General features: G+C 48.0%; 1 protein-coding gene across 2 annotated transcripts in view; it reads left to right on the top strand.

Moving 5' to 3' along the window:
• The window catches only part of LOC125957039 (myb-like protein Q), a 139,204-nt gene that overhangs the window by 108,378 nt on the left and 11,986 nt on the right, over positions 1-18,840 (top strand). For both annotated transcript variants that reach the window (XM_049689408.1, XM_049689407.1), the window contains exon 3: positions 16,728-18,840. This exon is cut by the window's right edge and continues 11,986 nt beyond it. In XM_049689408.1, coding sequence (XP_049545365.1) covers positions 16,728-18,840 — 2,113 coding nt within the window. The remainder of the gene's footprint in view (positions 1-16,727) is intronic.

Here is an 18,840-nt window from a genome sequence, read left to right as displayed (position 1 = left end):
ATACATTGGCGTCAGTGAAATAAGTCTATTTCAGGTAAAGTAAGATCGACAAGGGAGTGGGCACAATAGAACTTGCAGAATATAGTATACCATAGTGCTCCTAAACTGTTTAAACGAACTAAAGTATACCATTTCATGTATTTTCAATAATGAATTGATTCCAAGACGCGATAAAGTGATATTAAAACATGATAACGCATAACAGAATTCACTTTATTAATACCGTTTGCAACACCTGGCACTTAAGAGGCCCCGCTCTCTCACCAAAAAGGGGGATGATAATCATTTATCAAACACTCACTATCTTTCTCTCCCTTTGCTCTTCCTCCTTGATACTGTGCTGATCGTAATCACGGGCACAGGACCTTGTAAATCAATTTGTTTCGAACGCAAATTAGCGTCAACCAAAAACGCCGTGTCGTGTCCGTCCCCTCTTCTCGGGCATTATGCGCGCTGCTGATTCGGAAATGACTTTCCGTTTTCATCGACATCGACATCGAGAGCGAGAGGCTTGTTGCACGTTCGCACCCCTTGTGTGTTTTGGATTGGAATTCAATTGAAGCGAAACCGAAGTTAGAGATAGTCGCAGAAGGGTCTCTCATCACACGGAGTGTGTTTTGGATTTGTGGAAGTGTTTGTTTTTCTCTGGCAAACACCGGAACCGTGGGCGTGTGCTGTCTGTTTTATGCTTTTAGTTTATCCGACGATCAATCGGGTTGCCCCTTTCGCCACCCCTTTTCCGGAATGCCGGATAGCCAGGATAGATAAGAGAGGCGCGCTATACTTACTGCGAACCATTTACGATCCGAATGGCGGCTCGATTAGGCTAATCGGCGAAGAGGGAAGAGTCGTATCATAATTGGTGACCGTTGTAAACATGGCCGTCAATCCGATTTCTTGACTCATCGTCGATGAACGTTTCCTTCCATTCGATTCTCGGTGACCGCGGGTACGTTACGGGGTTACGGTCGCAACATCATGGACCATTCACACGGACCACTGTTCACTGTCTTGTCCAGTGAAGATCATCGATTGTAGGCCGCTGCTGCTGCTGCTACCGTGGCGCTCGTGATATAGCGCCTCTCGGCAATTGGTCCTCCGCAATCGTCCGTTAAAAACAATTAACACAACCGTCCATTCGGAGCGCGCGGTGGTCGCAATTTTCGTTTGACTTCCATCTTCGCCGCCGCCGTGGTATGGAGTCTGGTCTGTATGGAGGCTGTGGAGGCCACGGTTCGCTGTGTGTAACAACCTCATCAAGAAACTAATCGAGCGTTGAAAGAGGTTTAATGAGTTTTATCACTCGCTCTGCGCGCTACGACGACCAGACCAGCGACCAGCAACAGAGAACGGCGCCGATGTCGGATGTGTTGTGCTGCTGCTGCTGCTGCCGGCTGACATGTTCCTCCTTGTCCTCATCAGAAGAAGAAGAGACGCATCATCCTCATCCGTCGTTGTCCAGTCGATAACGGCACAGAAGAGGAGAGAAGGCAGATTATTGATCCATTGCCAATGGCGATACCACTACTGGCCATCGTTCGCCGCTCTTATCAAAACCCGATCGAAATTATAAGGATTACACACAGACACACACACAGAACACAGAAGTCATTTTCTTCTCAGGAGGTGCTCAGGTGCCGACGTTGACGAGGAGCCCTCCTCGCGGTGTAATTTATATCCATTCGATTCGTTCCCATTTTTTTTTACTTTACTTTACGTTACGTTTGTCCAGTGTCCGGGCCGGTGCTCCGGTGGACGACCAATAATTAAAATCCTGAGATCCACTTGGCACTAAACACTGCCGACGACCGACGACCGACGAGCGATTGATGCGATCGACGAATCTCTCCAGCAGTAGCAGCAGCAGCAGCATCGCGTCCGAGAAGACTGTTCCAATGTGCTGCAATTGACATTGAGCTAATTATTATCTTCGCTGCTGTTGCTTCTGCTGCTTCTGCTGATGATGATGATGATGCTGCACCTTCACCGTTTTTCCTCTTTGAAATCCATGTCCTGCTGGGTTGGAGTGTAAGGGGATGAACGCCGCTAGCGTCGATGTCGATCGTCGTCGATTGCAATTATAATCCTGCCGCTGGATTACAGCGAACATCGTCGAGCCATCGCGCCAGCAACGCGAGGACGGTTCCGGATCTGACATACAACACACACACCGTTGGACTACTCCCCAGACTCGAGACGAGAGGCGCGACTTCTCAAGTTGCCTTACATAAGCCATAACTTGGCCATCAATCAGACCTGTTGTTCCCGGGGAGAGAGAGAGAGAGAGAGAGGGCGCTTGAAACAACCCAACGCCGCCGCCGCCAACGCGCCGTAAGACACTCGACACAAGTCGCTCTTTGGTGGGAGTCTTGGCCACTTCAGTCCCAGGTCCCTCATGGAAATCATGTGTTTATAGCGCGCACATACTACTCGAGCGTTTCGCGTTTCGTTTCCACTTGAGAAGGATGCCAATCAGGACACGTGAGAAAGAAAGAGAGGGAGAGAGAGAGAGCCAACGACCAATCCACTTGCCCCCTGGTTGTGGCTCTGACACAAAAGTGGTCAACTCGTTGGCAGCAGCAGCAGCAGCACCAGTGTTGGAGATGCGTTCAGAATCACGGCTCTAGCGACTCCGGACGGCCGGCTAGTCCAGTCCAGTCCAGTCAGAGTCAGTATAGTGTTTGATGAACGAGCGCAGAACTCGATCGATCGATCGATCGATGTCGGTTCTCTCTTCACTCTGCACTCTGATTGTAGGCGCAGGTGTGAAGTACTTTGCATATATGTACAGTACGATAAAAAAGTGTATCCATCCCTGCAAGAAATTTACGTTTTCTAAGTCTTAGTAAATAAAATAAAAAATCGTATATCAATAGATCGGTTTTTATTTCTTCTTAGCGCCAAAAAATAATAGACTTATAAAGACTAAGAAGTACCTAAAAAATTATAGTCATTCTCTTGCAAATGATGTTGATAGAACCCGTTTTAAATGAATCAGTTGTCTAGCAACTATGGTGTATAAGTTCATGATTTTTGGTGATAAAACTATCGATAGGGTCTCAAATGATGCGCTTGGGATGAGAGAGCTCAACTGCACCGTTGAAGTGGAGAAGAAAAATAGTTATTGGATTATTTTGAAGTGAAAACCATACAATACTATACAATGCCATACATTGTTTTGTATGGTTTTTTTTCGTCCCTTTCTTGACTGTTTTTGTGATATCGTTTATTTCTAGTGGATCTTTTTTTAAAAATCTAAAAAGTAGATCACAGAAGAACAAATCTATTGATATATATTTTTTTTATTTTTTAACTTAGATGTTTAAAGTGCAGGGTTGGATTAACTTTTTTTTCGTACTGTATGTTGCAAAAACAGCCTTTCGAAGCGGTTCGATCGAGTGATCGAGTTTTACGTAATAATCCAGCAGCAGCAGCAGCAGCAACATCATCAATCATCGGTCCTCAGTTTCCCTATGCTTTTCGGTTACAAAGAACCCCGGGATTGGTCTGTAGAGTGGACATTTCATTAATTTCCTTCAATGACGATCACAGAGGCGCGCACGAGCACGATCATTAGTCGATCGTCTAGGCAAACGGAGGAAGAAGAAGAAGAAGGATTCTGTGGCACGTGTGTGCCACATGTGGTTCTGCGGTTGTGGTTGCCGTGTCATATGCTGTGTGTGTGTGTGTGGTTTGCCTCTAATTAAGACGCCCGTTTGGTCGGAAAAGTCCGGTAGCCACCACCACAACCGCGCTCGCGCCCTTTCAAGGATAATGTCCACCACGGCGACGATCGATTGTGGAATTATTGTCAACTCACTCCACCCGGGAGGGGGGGTGGTAGTGGGTTGCGGACTAATGTGCAATAGTGGCGCGCGCGCGATAGATAACGATCGCTAGGAACGTCGGAACCACAGTCTGAATGCACATTCCGCTGGTGTTGCTGCTGCTGCTGCAGGCCAAATAATAGCGAGAAGCGCGCTTTTGTGAAAGGAAATCGCGGGCTGCAACTAGTACAAAAAAAAGAACGCTGAATAGAAGACCACTGGCCACCAGCGGCACGGCTCGATGGCTGGCTACTACCTGTCTACTACTGTCCCCGAATGCACTGACTGAGAATCATTAGTGCTGTGGCGGCGCTACTGGTGTTACACCTTTTGTCGCGCGCGCTTATGATGCTCGATGGCACACTGACAAGACTGGCGCACGTCGGGCTCTCGGGCGCTAATGCTCCACGAAGGACACACACACCACATAATGATGCCGCGCTAGTCTAGTGGAGCGCTTATGATTCTGTCGAATCGAAGTCAAAGAGCGTTTAGCTTTTAGCTAAAACCTCGCCTCCTTGACAGCTGTGACCTTCAACGGAGATCCCTCGCTTAGGTATGTCATCGAGCGCGCGCGCGCGCACAGTCACCACAGTGTGCCATGCTTCTTCTCGATGCTTTGAAGCACAAAAGACCGGAGGAAAAAAGCGCTCGATTTTCCCACAGAAGCTAGCGAACCGCAACGCGAGCGCACCATGCACTCACTGCGGCCATGGCAACGATCGAGACGCTTTTCGATAAGATTCTTACTCTAGCGTGAAGCACAGATCTCAGTGAGCATGGTGGATTTGTGGCCGGATTGGAGAAAATGCTGATTTTGATTTCTGTGCTCCACTTCATTCGATCGCAGATGAAACTTTGCTTTGAAACTCAAATCCCAATTCCCGTTTAATCTACGAGTGAGCCAAATCCACGGTAATCCCAAGAAGAATCGGCTTTGGTAGCAAGAGTTGTGTTCAACATGAGCATTAAGAACACATATCTCCCTTTACACGTGTGATGATCGCGTGACTTTCGACGTCGATTGCGGTTGAGGTATTCTTGCCAAGAGAGAGCCGCCGCCGCCGAGTCAGTGATGCGATTCCGACGTTCTTCTCGACAGTTTCGACGCGCTTCTGCATAGCATTCGGGTTGCAAGAAATTGCGTGACTTCGACTCAGGCCGTGGAGCAACATACAATCCAGTTTCTGTTCCGTTATATGCACCTCCTCCGCTCAAATGACATGTGGGTGTCATTATTTAGGAGAAGACGTTAGCCCTATGTGTGTCTTCTGTACGCACCATTGTTTCCGTCCGATCCTTTTATACGCTGCTGTTGTGCCTCTGGAAGGCACCACAATTAGCGCGGTCGTGGTGGTGGAGCATTCTTTATATTTTGACTTCACGCACCTTGCTTGCTGCGACCGCTCAACGACGATTCGACGAGCGTTTCGTTCGGTTCTTCGCCCTCGTGGTGTCTTCCTGCAGCGTAATCGAAACCCCTGAGGCCCTGAGGGGCCCATGGCCCGTCGGTCTGTCCGTCGTCTTTTGACGTACGATCGTAAAAATTGAATTTATGACCTCGCATGTTTCACACTAATTATGACAATCAGTGTTCCGGCTTTTGTGTGCGGCCATCGCGGACGCGTCCTTCCGGTGCTGGGGGTTTGTTCGGTGGTGTCCCAAATTTGCTGATGCGTCATGATATGGCGGCGGTGGCTCGACGCCTCGATATATGTGTGTGCGAGCGACGACCGCGAGTTTGAGGACCGTCCTTACCCGGTCCTGATCCGGTTGGAAATCCTTTACGCGGCGCAAGGCGATAAAAGGAGGCGTCCTTAATGGACAATTAGGGGCATTATTAATAGGACGAGCGTTGACGCATCGTGTGTGTGTGTCTGGGCGCGCGGGCCCGCGAATAGGGAATAGATTTATGGTCCAGGGTGGAGGCTTCCATTAGAACTCCCCCCCTCCGTAAGAAGCTAATATACTGATGATGGTCTATATGATAAGAACTCTGGATCTAGCTGGATATGCGGGGATATTTTTCTCCCCGAAAAAAAGGTGAACTTCCAAAAAAAGGTAATAAATCAACGATTTAGAACTCAAACCAATACACCCAATTCAGCAGCTCAGACGCAGAGCCACGAAAGCAAACATACAGTATGCAACAAACGTTTGTCCACATCGGCGACAAATTTACAGTCTGTATGATTTTTTGTGGAACCCCAAAGTCGAAAAAAAGTTACAAAAGTTCGATTATTTTGATATGAAAGCTTCATACTAGCTTCATAATGGGCTTAAGACGCGCGTTCTAGTACGCTGCAGGTTTGAAGAGAATATTGAATTGATTATTTTAATGTTGAAATTATCATAACTTAATTTTTCGTATGGTTGGCATATTCCTCGGTCACAATTGAATCAAAAAAATTGATTCAATTTTTAAAAGCTAAATTATTAACCAACCAAGCAACCCTTGAATGCAAGTTTTTATTGCAAGGAAATGTAACTGATTGGACTATATTATTATTATATTATCTGATATTTCTGATTGTTGTGGAACCAATCGAAGGATTATAAAAAGTTGTTATTGCAATCGATCGAGATGATGTGTAGTGTTGAACAAGATCTTTATGTTTATCTTGTGTAACACTTTTATTGATTCTTTAAGGTGGTTAACCTTTTATTTTCATATATTCAAATTAACATGTTGCTTGCAGAATCAGGAATGTCCATGTTCTTTTTCTTGGCCTTTCATGGCCACAATTTGGTTATTTTTACGAGCTTGTCATCAAGCGCTAACGCCTTTCTCGAGAGACCCAAAAGCACACCAGACCCAAAAGATCCCATATATCCCCCATATCTCATTAACCAATTCATCGTGACTAACCTCCACCCCTCTCCAAAAGGACGTCACTGGCCCGTGTTGTGTAGTGTGTAATATATTCTTCATCATAATTAACGGACCTAGCGAGAAACCGTGGCCTCAGAGGTGTGCGCACAGAGCCGAGCACGCACAGCAAAAGAGCATGAAGCGTCGTACCACCAGAGTCTTAAATCATGAATCGTTTCGAAAATTAAAATATCTTCTGACTATTCGTTGGTTCCATCCGATCTTTCATCTCCGGAATCTCTGTGCCTTGGACACATCGCTCGCTGCCATACAAAAGGACCCCCGGCCGATGTGGCCAGAGTGTGGCGCGGTACAGCATGTGAATAGTCACCAGGGTTTTCGTTTGAATGCTTGGAGTGCGAGTGAATGTGTGTGGTCATAAATTTTACCACATGTTTTACGACCATAATCACATCATTAAGACGCTAATCCGTGTGCTGCTGCTGCTGCTGTTTCCTAACCCTCTCCCTTCTTAAGCGCAACGCAATCCTCACTCATCACCACGTCGTGCACACCATCTTTGCCATGTGCTGTGCATGCATGACGGACGGACGGAGTTGCAGCATAGCAAAGCTGCCGTTAATGCTGGTTCCTGGTTTAATCCGATCGTCATCATCGTTGCGCCCTAATTTGGAACTGCTTTGAGCGCTGGAACAAAGTGTTTAAAAGATTTCGAGTTTTTTGAGGCGCAAAATGCGAACAAACTACTTCTACATGCCCCCGGGGCGAGGGAATTGAAAAATGATTTCTAAAAAACCATCAACCCCCCCTTTCAATCGGTTTTTTGGCTTTTGGTGGGGCGTTGGGTGTACCGTTGGTTCTCATCTTTCATGATGATAAATGTCAAATTATGTGATTTCAGAACGCGCACACGCGGCTTTTATGTTCATTTAATGGTTTTCATGTGTTTTCGCCAGCACGCCTTTCGGCCACCTTTTACGCTCGACCATTCTTCTCTCTGTCTCTGTTTGTTGTGTGCGTGAGGTGTGATTGGTGCTGTTGTATCTCTCTCCGGACTCCGACTCCGACTAGAGGGATTGTGTGATTTTGGTAGCAATTTTCCGACATTTCATCAGCAGCAGCACCACCAACATTCTCTACTGGAAGAACTGTTGACAACAACAAACTCCTCTCTCTCGGAACGGAACGGAACGGAACCATCGAGGGTTGTGTAATTCGTCTTCGCCTTTCTTCTTTTGATTGATTTCACGGTACACCCCCGGAGGCCGCGCGCGCGCTTCGTAAATTAATTAATTTCGACTTTCATCTGACGCGGCGGTCGGTCGGTCGGTCGGTGCGTCGTGTCCCCGTGGCCATCGTTTACTACAAGCCGTTATCCGTCGACACCGAGAAGGAGGAGGAGGAGGACGCTCCCTGTCTCTGTGTGTGACCCACAGGACCGTGAAATTGAAGATGTTTAATGCGTTCTAATTTAATTTGTCACTGACAAAAGCAAGTTTTGGGCCAATGGGCGCTCCGTCTGTTGAAACTTCCACTTCTTAAGACCCCCATCATGATGGAACCTGTTCGGTGGTTCGAGTTTACAGTGAAGACGATTTTCGGCAGCCCTTACGCGCACCGTGGCCGTGACTTTTGATTTTCTTTTGATAGTAATTTAACCAAGGAAGGAATCGCGCAGTGTTGAGATGTGACCCGCATGATGTGAGTGAGTACCAAGCCGGTCGACCTCTCGGCTCAGCGAAAGGTGAAATAAAATAACAAAATAAATAATTTGGACCACGGCAGTTTTGGTGGTGATGGTTGGGCTTCTCCTCCTCTTCCGCGCTAGGTCTAATTGCGCCTAACGATGATCGATTGTGATTACCAACGGGACACGGCCCAGGACGGGGGGCTACCATAAACAGTCGTTAAAGTTTTCGAGGCGCGTGATTTCCAGCTGCCCAGCACACCAGTTCCGAATTATCTCTCTGCTGCTGCTGCTGCTGCTGTTGCATCTTCCAAATGATGGATTGAGGTCCAACAAGGGGGGTTCGTACTGACCTGACCGGGAGAGGAGTGGACTTGTGGTGTCTCTCCTGTTACCGTTCATCGAGGGTCATCGTGTGATCCACTTTCCTGCCAAACTCGTCAGTAGGTGGAAGGGATCTAGTGAGATTTACTAAAATGGACACACAATTACTACTCTACTCCCCTTCTTCTCTCTGTGCACTCGACAGCCAGACGGCAGGTGAGTGAAAGTAATCCTGACCTGTTGTTGGGGAAGAGATGAAGAGATTTCGGTCAGAGAGCTCTGGTCCGGGGTCCCGAGTCCAGCAGCAGCAGCAACAGCGAGGGCGCGCGCGCGGTTCGACGACGAGGGGTTAACTTGTCGTGTCATTATGTAATTATTTGCAATTATTTTCTATTTAATAACAATAATCACAACAATAAGTGGTGAATGGGGCACCAGCGAGAGGTAGAGGGGGTTACGGCCCCCACGTGTCCCGTGGTAAATGCTGAGGGACCAACAAGCTTTAAGTCGTTTTGTGTCCCGTTTTCTGTGGTCGCGCGCAGCACTATCTCTATAAGACTAATTTTGTTATTTGTTTACACTTCTGGTGGCTTGAGAGCGGCGATCTTTTAAACAGGGAACCAAATTGTTCCACAAGTGTGTCTCTTTAACTTCATTTACTCACTGAAACTGATAAGATTAAGGATGTTTGTATAAGAGAAAGAAACTAAAACAAGCAGAATTTGCAATTCAATCCAAGAAAGCGCTTTAATCGTAAAATGTTAATGGAGCTCAGAACATTTCCACAAAGAACCAGCAACTTGTCAGGAGCTACATCCAATAGAATAATATTGAGCAACAATCCAGGCTCAAGCCTTCGTTTTTTTTTGTTTTTTTGGATTTTTTTTATGTTGTGTGTGACAAACTGAAAGTGAGTGGTGTGGATCTCAGCAATCCATGGAACTAGAACTGCATCGATATTCCCCGAACTTGCATTAAGCCCCTCATACATGGGTAAATTGTTTGTTAAATTAAACCGGATTTGAATGTTTGTCAAACAATTTGCTCGATACCCCGCAGGCTAGAATCGAGTACGAATTCGAGCAGTCCCTGCATAACATACAAAAAATCCCTCCATAATCTAAGATTCGAACCCTGCATAGCGAAATGGTCAATGCTCATTATGGAGGTCGTCACTCATTCTCGAGCAGTTCTGCGCCTGTATTAGTGTCATGCACGTCGTAGTGGTGTGCGTGTGATGGTACCCCCTAGGTTCATCCTTCCCCCGCCCCTTCCTATGTTCCTTGTACCCCCACCCCCCTAACCCTGTTTCGGATGCACGCATAAAATACTCCGAAGATTTAATTTCATTTTAAATTTTTTATTGACACTTTTTAACAACACTTTAGGTACATCACAATAGCTAGGTCGCAACACTATACTTACCCGACTCGTATACGACTTGCAGCTCACGACGCGAAGGTGGCTGAAAATACACAAAAAAGGATATTATTCACTTTTATAACACATAAATCACTGTTATCACTGCTCACAAGCACTTTTTACTTACCGCAAAACTATTCCGCTGCCCGAAGATGCACGTACAGAAAACGTTTTCGTTACGTTTTCGGAAAACGTTTAACACGGCTCGATTCTATCACTGACTGATTTTTTAACCACAGCCTACTCAAGATCCAGTACGGTTAACGCTTCAAACTCGATCGCATACAGATGCATTCGCGTTGAGCACCGCGCGTATTTACACGGATGACTCTCGCGGAATCGGCGAAGAGCGAGACGGGAAAAAAAATTTGTCTTGAGCGAAAAGAGGGCAGCACTAATAGAAGCGCGAAGAGCGAGTAAGGAAAGGAAATTTGCCTCGAGCCAAAAAAGGATAGCACTACGGTGCTCATCGACTTCCCCATCCGAGAGGGGAAGCTGCCCGCTGGGTAGTAGCCGAGCAACCAACAAAATCGAGCTCGACCGAACTTTTATTTGTAGTATTAGCCTTGTTTGTGCGATTAATGTGCGCAACATATGTTTGCCCGCAACATTTTAGTAGGCTGCGACCTGTTAAATGGCAACGAGCAATGATTTTTTCTCCAAATTGAGGCTTTCAACTCTGCCGGTTATAAACGAAAAGACTTTATGGAGAAAAATTTGCTGCAATTGTTTGTTGCCCAACACGTTGTATGGCGAACAAATTGCCAATGTTTGAGGGGCTTTAAAGAGAGAGAAAGTATCATGACTGTTTTAAATTGTGATGTGTTTTTTATATACAATGTAGAGGTAAAAATATCGCAAAACCACTGGAAAAGGGTTCTTACGCGATTTTTTTTGACAGCTGCAAACAAACCTCGAACCAGAAAATCTTGTCGACTGATGACGCTGTGCCGTTCTTCGATTTATAAAAGGTATTAACGATTAAATGAGAGAATTACAATGCAATTAATCTCAATAATTTTATTCAAATTTTCCTCTGAATATAAATGGAATTATCGATGTTTCTGCTCTCTGCCCGGAAAGGTATTTAGATTGGATTGTGTGGAATGATCATAAAACTACGCGCAACTTTTTGACAGGATTTTCCATCCAGCGCAAAGCTCTCTCATTCCTCCTCCTCCTCCTGCATGGAGTAGACCATATATCACTAAATCACCAAACGAGATCACCACATGAGACAAAGAGAGGGGAGGAGAGCCTCAGCATCAGTCTCCCTTTTGTCAATAATAACTCTTTTTGGGGTTTACGACTGGATTCCGGGCCGACCACCGCGCGCACGGGGGTCACATTCGGAGCCCCGCGGCCTCCGGCGCTGTGCTGTATGTTATGCTTCACCATTTATTATCATGACATGTTTATGTATGTATCTGCCATCACGGTTGCTGCTGCTGCTGCTGTTGCCGCCTTGCCTCGAATACAGTTTGATTACACCACCGCCAAGCGAGAGGTGGTCTCTTGTTGGTGCCCCATCTCGTTATGAGAATTTAAACGCAATTCGGCGCGGTCCGCTCCTCGCATTCTCGAAAGGCCAGAGGTGGCGGCCCCCACTTTGGTGGTTCCCTTTCGAATACGAGCTCTTCGGCTTCGACCATCAATATTAAGCCATGTGGAAATCATAATCGCTGCATAATCTGTATTATTTATTACCCACTGACACCGGTCTCGTGGTCTTCGGTCGTTGCTGGCCGGCCTGCCTGACTGCCTGCCTTCCGAAATGATTATTCTAATCCAGTTCTGTGGTGGTGGTCTACAGAAGACCGACTATTCCATCCGGATCCGGGCAAGGGATGCCTCTCCGTGTACATTTATATTCATAGGAATGTGTGGCTGTGATATTAACGCACTTGTTGGCCATTTTATGACCTGCCTCCCCCCCGCCTATGGTCCGGGGGCAGTCAGTGAACCGAACTCTTCATGGTTGGTTGGTTGTTTATTCTGCTTAAGGCGAGAAGTGGCGCACAACGCGCGTCTTTGCTCAATATCCAGCTGAGAAATCAACTCGACGGACACAATTCACTCGATTTCCATATCTTGCGCTCTGCATTCGACGTGTCTCGTTGTTGCCGAGACTATTACACGCATCGCCCTGCGGCTTGGTAATCAATTAACCGAACACATTGTCGGAGTCCAACTTGTTCTATCATTCGTCGTGAACCTGAAGACGAGAACCGTCAGAAACATGACGAAAGTACTAAAAACAAAAAACGGACCTCGAAGCAACGTCCACCAAAAGGTGGTAGCGGCGGTGGCCACACACCATTGGTCTACCAGAAGGCAATTAACAGAACAAACAATTCGCTCGCTAAAGTTTTCAATTACCTCTCTCTCTCTCTCTCTCCAAGGTCTAGTTGCATCTTTTTACGCCAAACTTTGACACGATTTTTTTCTCCTTTTCCTCTCTTCATGGACTTTGCTGCTCCTTTTGGTGTTGGCGGAAGTATTATGACGTTGATGGTTCTAAAAACGCGGGCGCGAAACACTCTTCTCTTCGCGGGGAAAAACATAAAACCGAAACAAGGCGCGCAGTCTCCTCCCGGTGCGGCGCAAACTTGCGGGAACAGCAACTTCTCGTCTCCTCCCTTTGGGTTTGGGAAGAAAATGGGAGAATAGAAATAATAGAAGCAGCGCGCAGAAGCGGTAAAAAAGGCTCACTTTCGAAATTTTTTAATTGATTAGTGGTTAGGCTCTCTGGTCCCTTCGCGCTTCGCGTTTCGTTGGTTGATGGATTGTTTTTTATTGACTTTTAAATACATTTGCTTGAAACGGGGAGAAAAAAACCGGTGGGCCCGAATCCCCCTCTCGTCGGCCACTTACCACCCACTTGGGGGTTTGAAAGTGGTCCTTCGTTCGATGTGCTGGAAAATAGGGAAATATATAAAAAAAAAAACAGGCGGGAATGGGGTTCGAACTTTTCGGAAAAGGATATGGTGCGCACGCTTTTTGGGGAGCAAAGTTATATTTCTCTTCCCGTCCGTCAATAGATCTCTGCTTCTGCTTCTCCGGTACGAACGGACTCGGAACTCTTTGCAGGACGATGTTTATAATTAACTTACGCCAGCCGCCGCCGCCGGCGAGGGCCGTTCACCATATTTTTCACGGACACGACGGACAAAGGAATCGAAAATGTTTCACTTATTTCCGAATTATCGCCGACGCGTTTTGCATAACAAACTCGGGGAACGCTTTTGCAATTAATGGAACCATTTTCCAGAAGTTCCACCAATTGTGCATTTCTATTGCAATCCTGTCCCCCCTCCCCCCTCACCTTCAGACAATTTAAGTCTGATTATCACTCGTTTTTCTGTTGAAAGGCCGGGGGATAACGACCCCGACCTTCTCCTGGTGGTGTATGCAGTAGAGAGAACGAAAAATTTGTAATTCAGATATCCATTTGTTGACCTCACAGAGAGAGAGAGAGAGAGAGAGAGAGAGAGAGAAAGAGAGAGAGAGAGAGAGCCCAATCCAATCCAATCAGTAGTGTGTAACAACGCTCTCGTTAAGCGATGTGTAGCGCGTTACAAAAAGCTGAAAATTATTCATTAATTTTCATAAATGATTAGCCAAGAATGTCTCATCCGTTGCCCTTCAAAAAATAAAAAGGGGGCAAAGATTAGCATTGGTCGAAGTAGCCAGTGGTTAATCTCTTTCGAGAAGAGAGTAGAATGCGGTCTTATTTAAGCAAATTCATTTATTCTAATTCAAATAACGCGATAATAACTGTTGTGAATGCATCACGCATCGGTACTGGTAGATTGAGTTCATCCATAATTGAACAAAACCTTATGACCTGCCCAGAGGGGTGGGTATCCATAGAGGACAAGGCCTAGGTCAGGTTGAAATCGGAAAGCGCTCCAAAAATGGGCGCTCGCCATAGGCTTCTATGATCTCAAACGCCAAGTCCGCAACCGACAGAACGCGTCAGATAAGCCGCGTCGGTGACATATTCCAGCGACTACTGCGGTAAACTGGTCTCGACATATACGGGTGCCTGAAGGCCATCCCACTGGCCGCGGTGGTGGTGGTACATCGAGTCATGCATACAGATGTGTGTACTCCATCGTGAGACAGAACGCGTCAGAACCGCTACCACTTCCTTGTCGACAAAACGGAGGAAAAGGGAAAGAGAGAGAGGCGGCCACCTGCTGCTTACTTGCGGTCTCGCACACATGCACGCATGTGTCCGTGGGCCACAAAGTGCAACGATGGGAGGGTGGGGGTGCGATTACGGTTACAATTTATGCATTTTTATAAGTGCACACGATGGTCAATGCCGGTGGTGGTGACACTAATGTGAGATGTGTGATCTAGTAGTCGTGCTCTGTGTAGCGCTCTGTGCTCTAGGAGGTGGAGATTTGGTTTGCTATTGCTGACGCTTGACGGGGATACGGAAATTGACGCCGTGATTGCTTCTCCATCATATTAACATTAAAAGCGATAGCATTTATGTTTGCGTGGTTGCACCACAAAACACAATTAACTATTTGATGTTTTAAGGTCCGGCACGTACGCTTTTTTAATCATTTCTATCTAAAGTACATTTCATTTTGGAACAACGTGAACATTTAATTTAACGTCATTTGCCAGGACACACATTTGCCCCGGGAACGGTAGTGGCCGTGGCCCCCATTCCTTACCGACCTTGGGGGGACTCGATCGAAAGAGATTACACAAAATTTGCGCTTTATTCGAGGCATAATTTATCACTGCCACTGCTCTACACCATTTGCGCCTGGCGTTCTATGTCCCTCCGTGTAATGGATAAACCATTACGCGCGCGCCACAAAGCTGTATGTGCGTACACTGTCTGTCTGGCTGTGTTTTGCATCCTTCCACATGAGAGACACCGTCGTCGTCGTCGTCGTTGTCGTCGCCCGAGGTTGTTTAGTGACGCGAATGCATGTTAGCGACCAGCGAGAGGGATTCCCGGTTTCGGTTCGCTAGAGCAAACCGGATCAGGACATGGATCAGCGAAAAACAAATAGGAGAAACGAAAAGCAAAACCAAAAAAAAACGCGACGGTAGAAAACCCATTTGATATGTTCCATCAAAGCCATCAACAGGACACCGCACAACAACCCTTAGTAACCGGCACCAAACAGCGGTGGCGGTGGTCGATGGTATGGTGATGATGCCGCGCACACACGACGACGACCATCGCCGCCCCGTACACATATTCCGTGTACAACATTATAAAATTACACACATGAGCGGTCGGACGGATGGACACTCGACGATGGGGATGGGGTCGTCGCTGTCTGGCACTGGCCGGCCGCAGGGCAGCAGGTCGCGTGGTGGAATTATTGTGCGGTCGGTTGAAGCCTCGGTCCTGCGGAAACCACGCGATACAAGTAATAGTTAAAAATGCCACAACTCCCGACCAAAGAAGGCGACGGTGGCGGCGAGATGAGAGAGAGAGAGAGAGATGGAGGTGACATCGCCGGCCGCCAGAAGTTGTCATTTTGTTGTTGTTGTTGTTGTTGTTAGGGGTTTCTTTTGGTTCTCCCAACCATAAACGTCAATCACGCGGAGGTTTCACCATAGTGTGCCATGACGGCAGCGCCGCAGTTGCGAGAGCAGCAGCAGCACAAAAAAAAGGATGTGGATATAATTTCATTATGCTAACAGCTTCTGGCAGAGATCTGGGCAGAGAAGGAGAGCAAATGCAAAATGAGTTGTTTTGGGCGGTCCGTCGGTCGGTCAGGAAGCAGTCAACCCGCCAGCCAGCCAGCTAGCCAGCTAGCCTTTTTACTGGTTTTTCTTCTGAGAGTGGAGCATGTGGCGCGCGGCGATGATACTACAAAGAGGGAGAGACGTATAGAGCAATACCATAAAATTGCCAATGCCGAAACCCCGAGCTTATGGGTGAATTAAAAATGAGTCCTCCAAACAAACGGGGAGGAGGAGGAGGAGGAGACAACCGGGGGGGAACAGAGCAAAAGGAATCTTTTGCGAGTCAGAATTAAAACCATTGGAATGAAAATTCCAACAAAAAACATCCGGGACCCCGGTCCGGATCCGGGACCCCGGTCCCCGGTCCGGGGACATAAAAGTATAAAACCCACCCAACCAGACAGTTGCGAGTCGCGGAGTCGGAGCCAGAGTCGAGTTTGAGTCGGAGTGTGCGACATCAAACGATGTTTTTAGCTAGTTCTCCCCCTCCTATTGCCCCCTCTTTATAAAGGGTCGGACCGCCTTGGTGCCTTGGCATTCAACCGCCAGCAGCGCGCGAGTACGCGAATGTTTCGGTACCGACTTTATGACGCGTTGCGGCCATTAGGCTTGCAACGGGCATCGGGCATGATGACACACGACCGCCAGCAGCGCCACCGTTGTATTATTAGTCGACGACGGTTGACAGTTAAAAAAAGCGTTTTCATTTCCGTGCCACGCGGATGAATCCTAAAGGACGAAAGAGGAGATAGGATCCTTTTTTTTGGAGGGTAGGGTTTGAGATTGCTGCGAATAGAAGATAAGGTGGAGTGGAGAAGGAGAGGGCCCTTGGAATCCGTCGTTGTCGTTGTTGTTCATTGAAAAATTCTTTTTTTCTGTTTTTTTTCTCTCTTCTCCTCAATAGACGAAAAAGCACAGCCCCGGTCACATCAAGCGGCCAATGAATCCGTTCATGGTCTGGAGCCAGATTGAGCGGCGCAAGATTTGCGAGAAAACGCCGGACATGCACAATGCGGTCATCTCGAAGAACCTCGGCCAACGGTGGAAACAGTTGAGCCCCGAGGAGCGCCAACCGTTCATCGATGAAGCGGAACGGCTGCGGAAGCTGCATACGGTCGAGTATCCCAACTACAAGTACCGTCCAAAGAAGAAGCAGATAAAGGGTAGTGGCGGCGGTGGTGGTGGCAGTGGCGGTAGTTCTCATGGCAAATCCGGTGGCAGTGGCAGTAGCCCATCATCCTCCTCCTCCTCCGGGGCTAGTAGTGGATCTCCAGCATCGTCAACGGGATCGCCGGAATCGGTGTCCTCTCCCCAGAGCTGTTCATCACTGTCGTCGTCATCGTCTTCGTCGTCTTCGTCGTCGTCGTCGTCCTCATCTTCGTCCACAACCATCTGCTCCTCGTCAACGGCGACGGGCAAGTCCTCATCGCCCAGCACTAGACGCAATCGTAGCGGGAAGATCTCGAAGAGCAGCCAATCGTCTGGCAGCACCGGTGGCAGTGGTGCCGGTAGTCTGTCCAAATCGAAGAAGGCCATCATCATACAGGAGCTTGGTCAACCGACGATGGCCGCGTTAGCAACGGCTGCCACGGCAACCACACTCGCAGCACAACCGGACACCTGCTTCACCTACGCCACCAAACTGTTGCCCAATTCGCCCGAAAGTGCCACGTTGTACGACGAGCGGTCGCTCATCTCGCCGGAAGCGTTCGATAGCCAGATCTACACGACCGATCTGTTCGCGGTCGATGAAAGTAAGGACTTTGAGCAGGACACCATCGGCAAAGCCTACCTCGGTTACGTCAACGGCGGAACGCCGACAGACCTTGGCGCAACATTGGACACCGGAGTAACTACGACTCCCTGTCACAGCAGTCCCCTTCCGGATCTAAGCCAGCTAAGCGTGGACCAAGGTAGCCATCCAGCCAGTCCCAGTCTCCTACAGCAGCAGCAGCAGCAAACGCATCAGACACTCAACCACAACAACAACAACAACAACAGTCTTCAGGTCAACAACAACCACATACAACAACACCAACAGACTGCGGACAACAAGGAGCTGTTCATGGGCTGCCAGCAGCAGCAGCAGCAGCAGCAGCAGCAGCAGCAGCAGCAGCAGCAGCAGGTGGTCAAGTCCTTGTATTCCGTTGAGAATGATGTCGAGAGTGTGAAGGCGGAGAGGCTGTACGATGATGATGACTGTCAGAGCGAGCGGTACGACCAGAGTATCCTGGAGGAAGTGTGCATGAATGTGGATAATGGTAACCATCGCATGGATCTGACACTCACCGGTGCCAATGGTGGGTGCTTTGGGGAAACGGTCGTCTACAATGGTCAGTTTACGCTGACCGAACCACCTCAGAACCAGCTGCAACAGCAGCAACAACACAACCAATACATGCAACAAATGCAGCTACAACAGCAGCAGCACCACCACCAACAGCAGCAGCAGCAGCAGCTACAACAACAGCAGCAACAGCAGCAACATCACATAAGCGATGGTCGAAACCTCATGGGCACCCTCGCGAGCTTTAAAGAACTTACAAACGGTCAGCCGTGCCTCCAGAACATACTTCACCAGTCCTACCACCATCTGCTTCCTGGGAGCGATGAATCCGACAAGAGCTTGCTGTGGACTACCGATTCCCGTCAGCAGGATCAGCATCATCTGCAGCAGCAACAGCATCAGCAACAGTCACACCAGCAGCAGCAGCAGCAACAACACCATCATCAACAGCAGCAGCAGCAGCAGCAGTGCCTCTCGGGGATTACAGCAACCGCCGATAGTGGATCACGATCGAGCCTCGTTGTCGTTCCTAGCTGTCAACCATCGCCTGCCGATAGTGGCAGCATGCTCGGTACGGAAGTGAGTCCTGTCGATGGATTTGGTGGACCGGCCGTAACCGTGGTCCTGGATGATCACATGGACGGTACCAGCCAGCCCGCGGTCCATACGATGGCCATGCTGGATGACATGCTTAATCAGTCGGACATGGATCTTACGTTCGATTGTCTGG

This window comes from Anopheles darlingi, chromosome 3 (assembly GCF_943734745.1).
Source record: "Anopheles darlingi chromosome 3, idAnoDarlMG_H_01, whole genome shotgun sequence".
NCBI classification, from domain to species: Eukaryota; Metazoa; Arthropoda; class Insecta; order Diptera; family Culicidae; genus Anopheles; species Anopheles darlingi.
The sequence above is the reverse complement of the archived record's forward strand: the minus strand, read 5'-3'. Positions and strand labels throughout refer to the sequence as shown.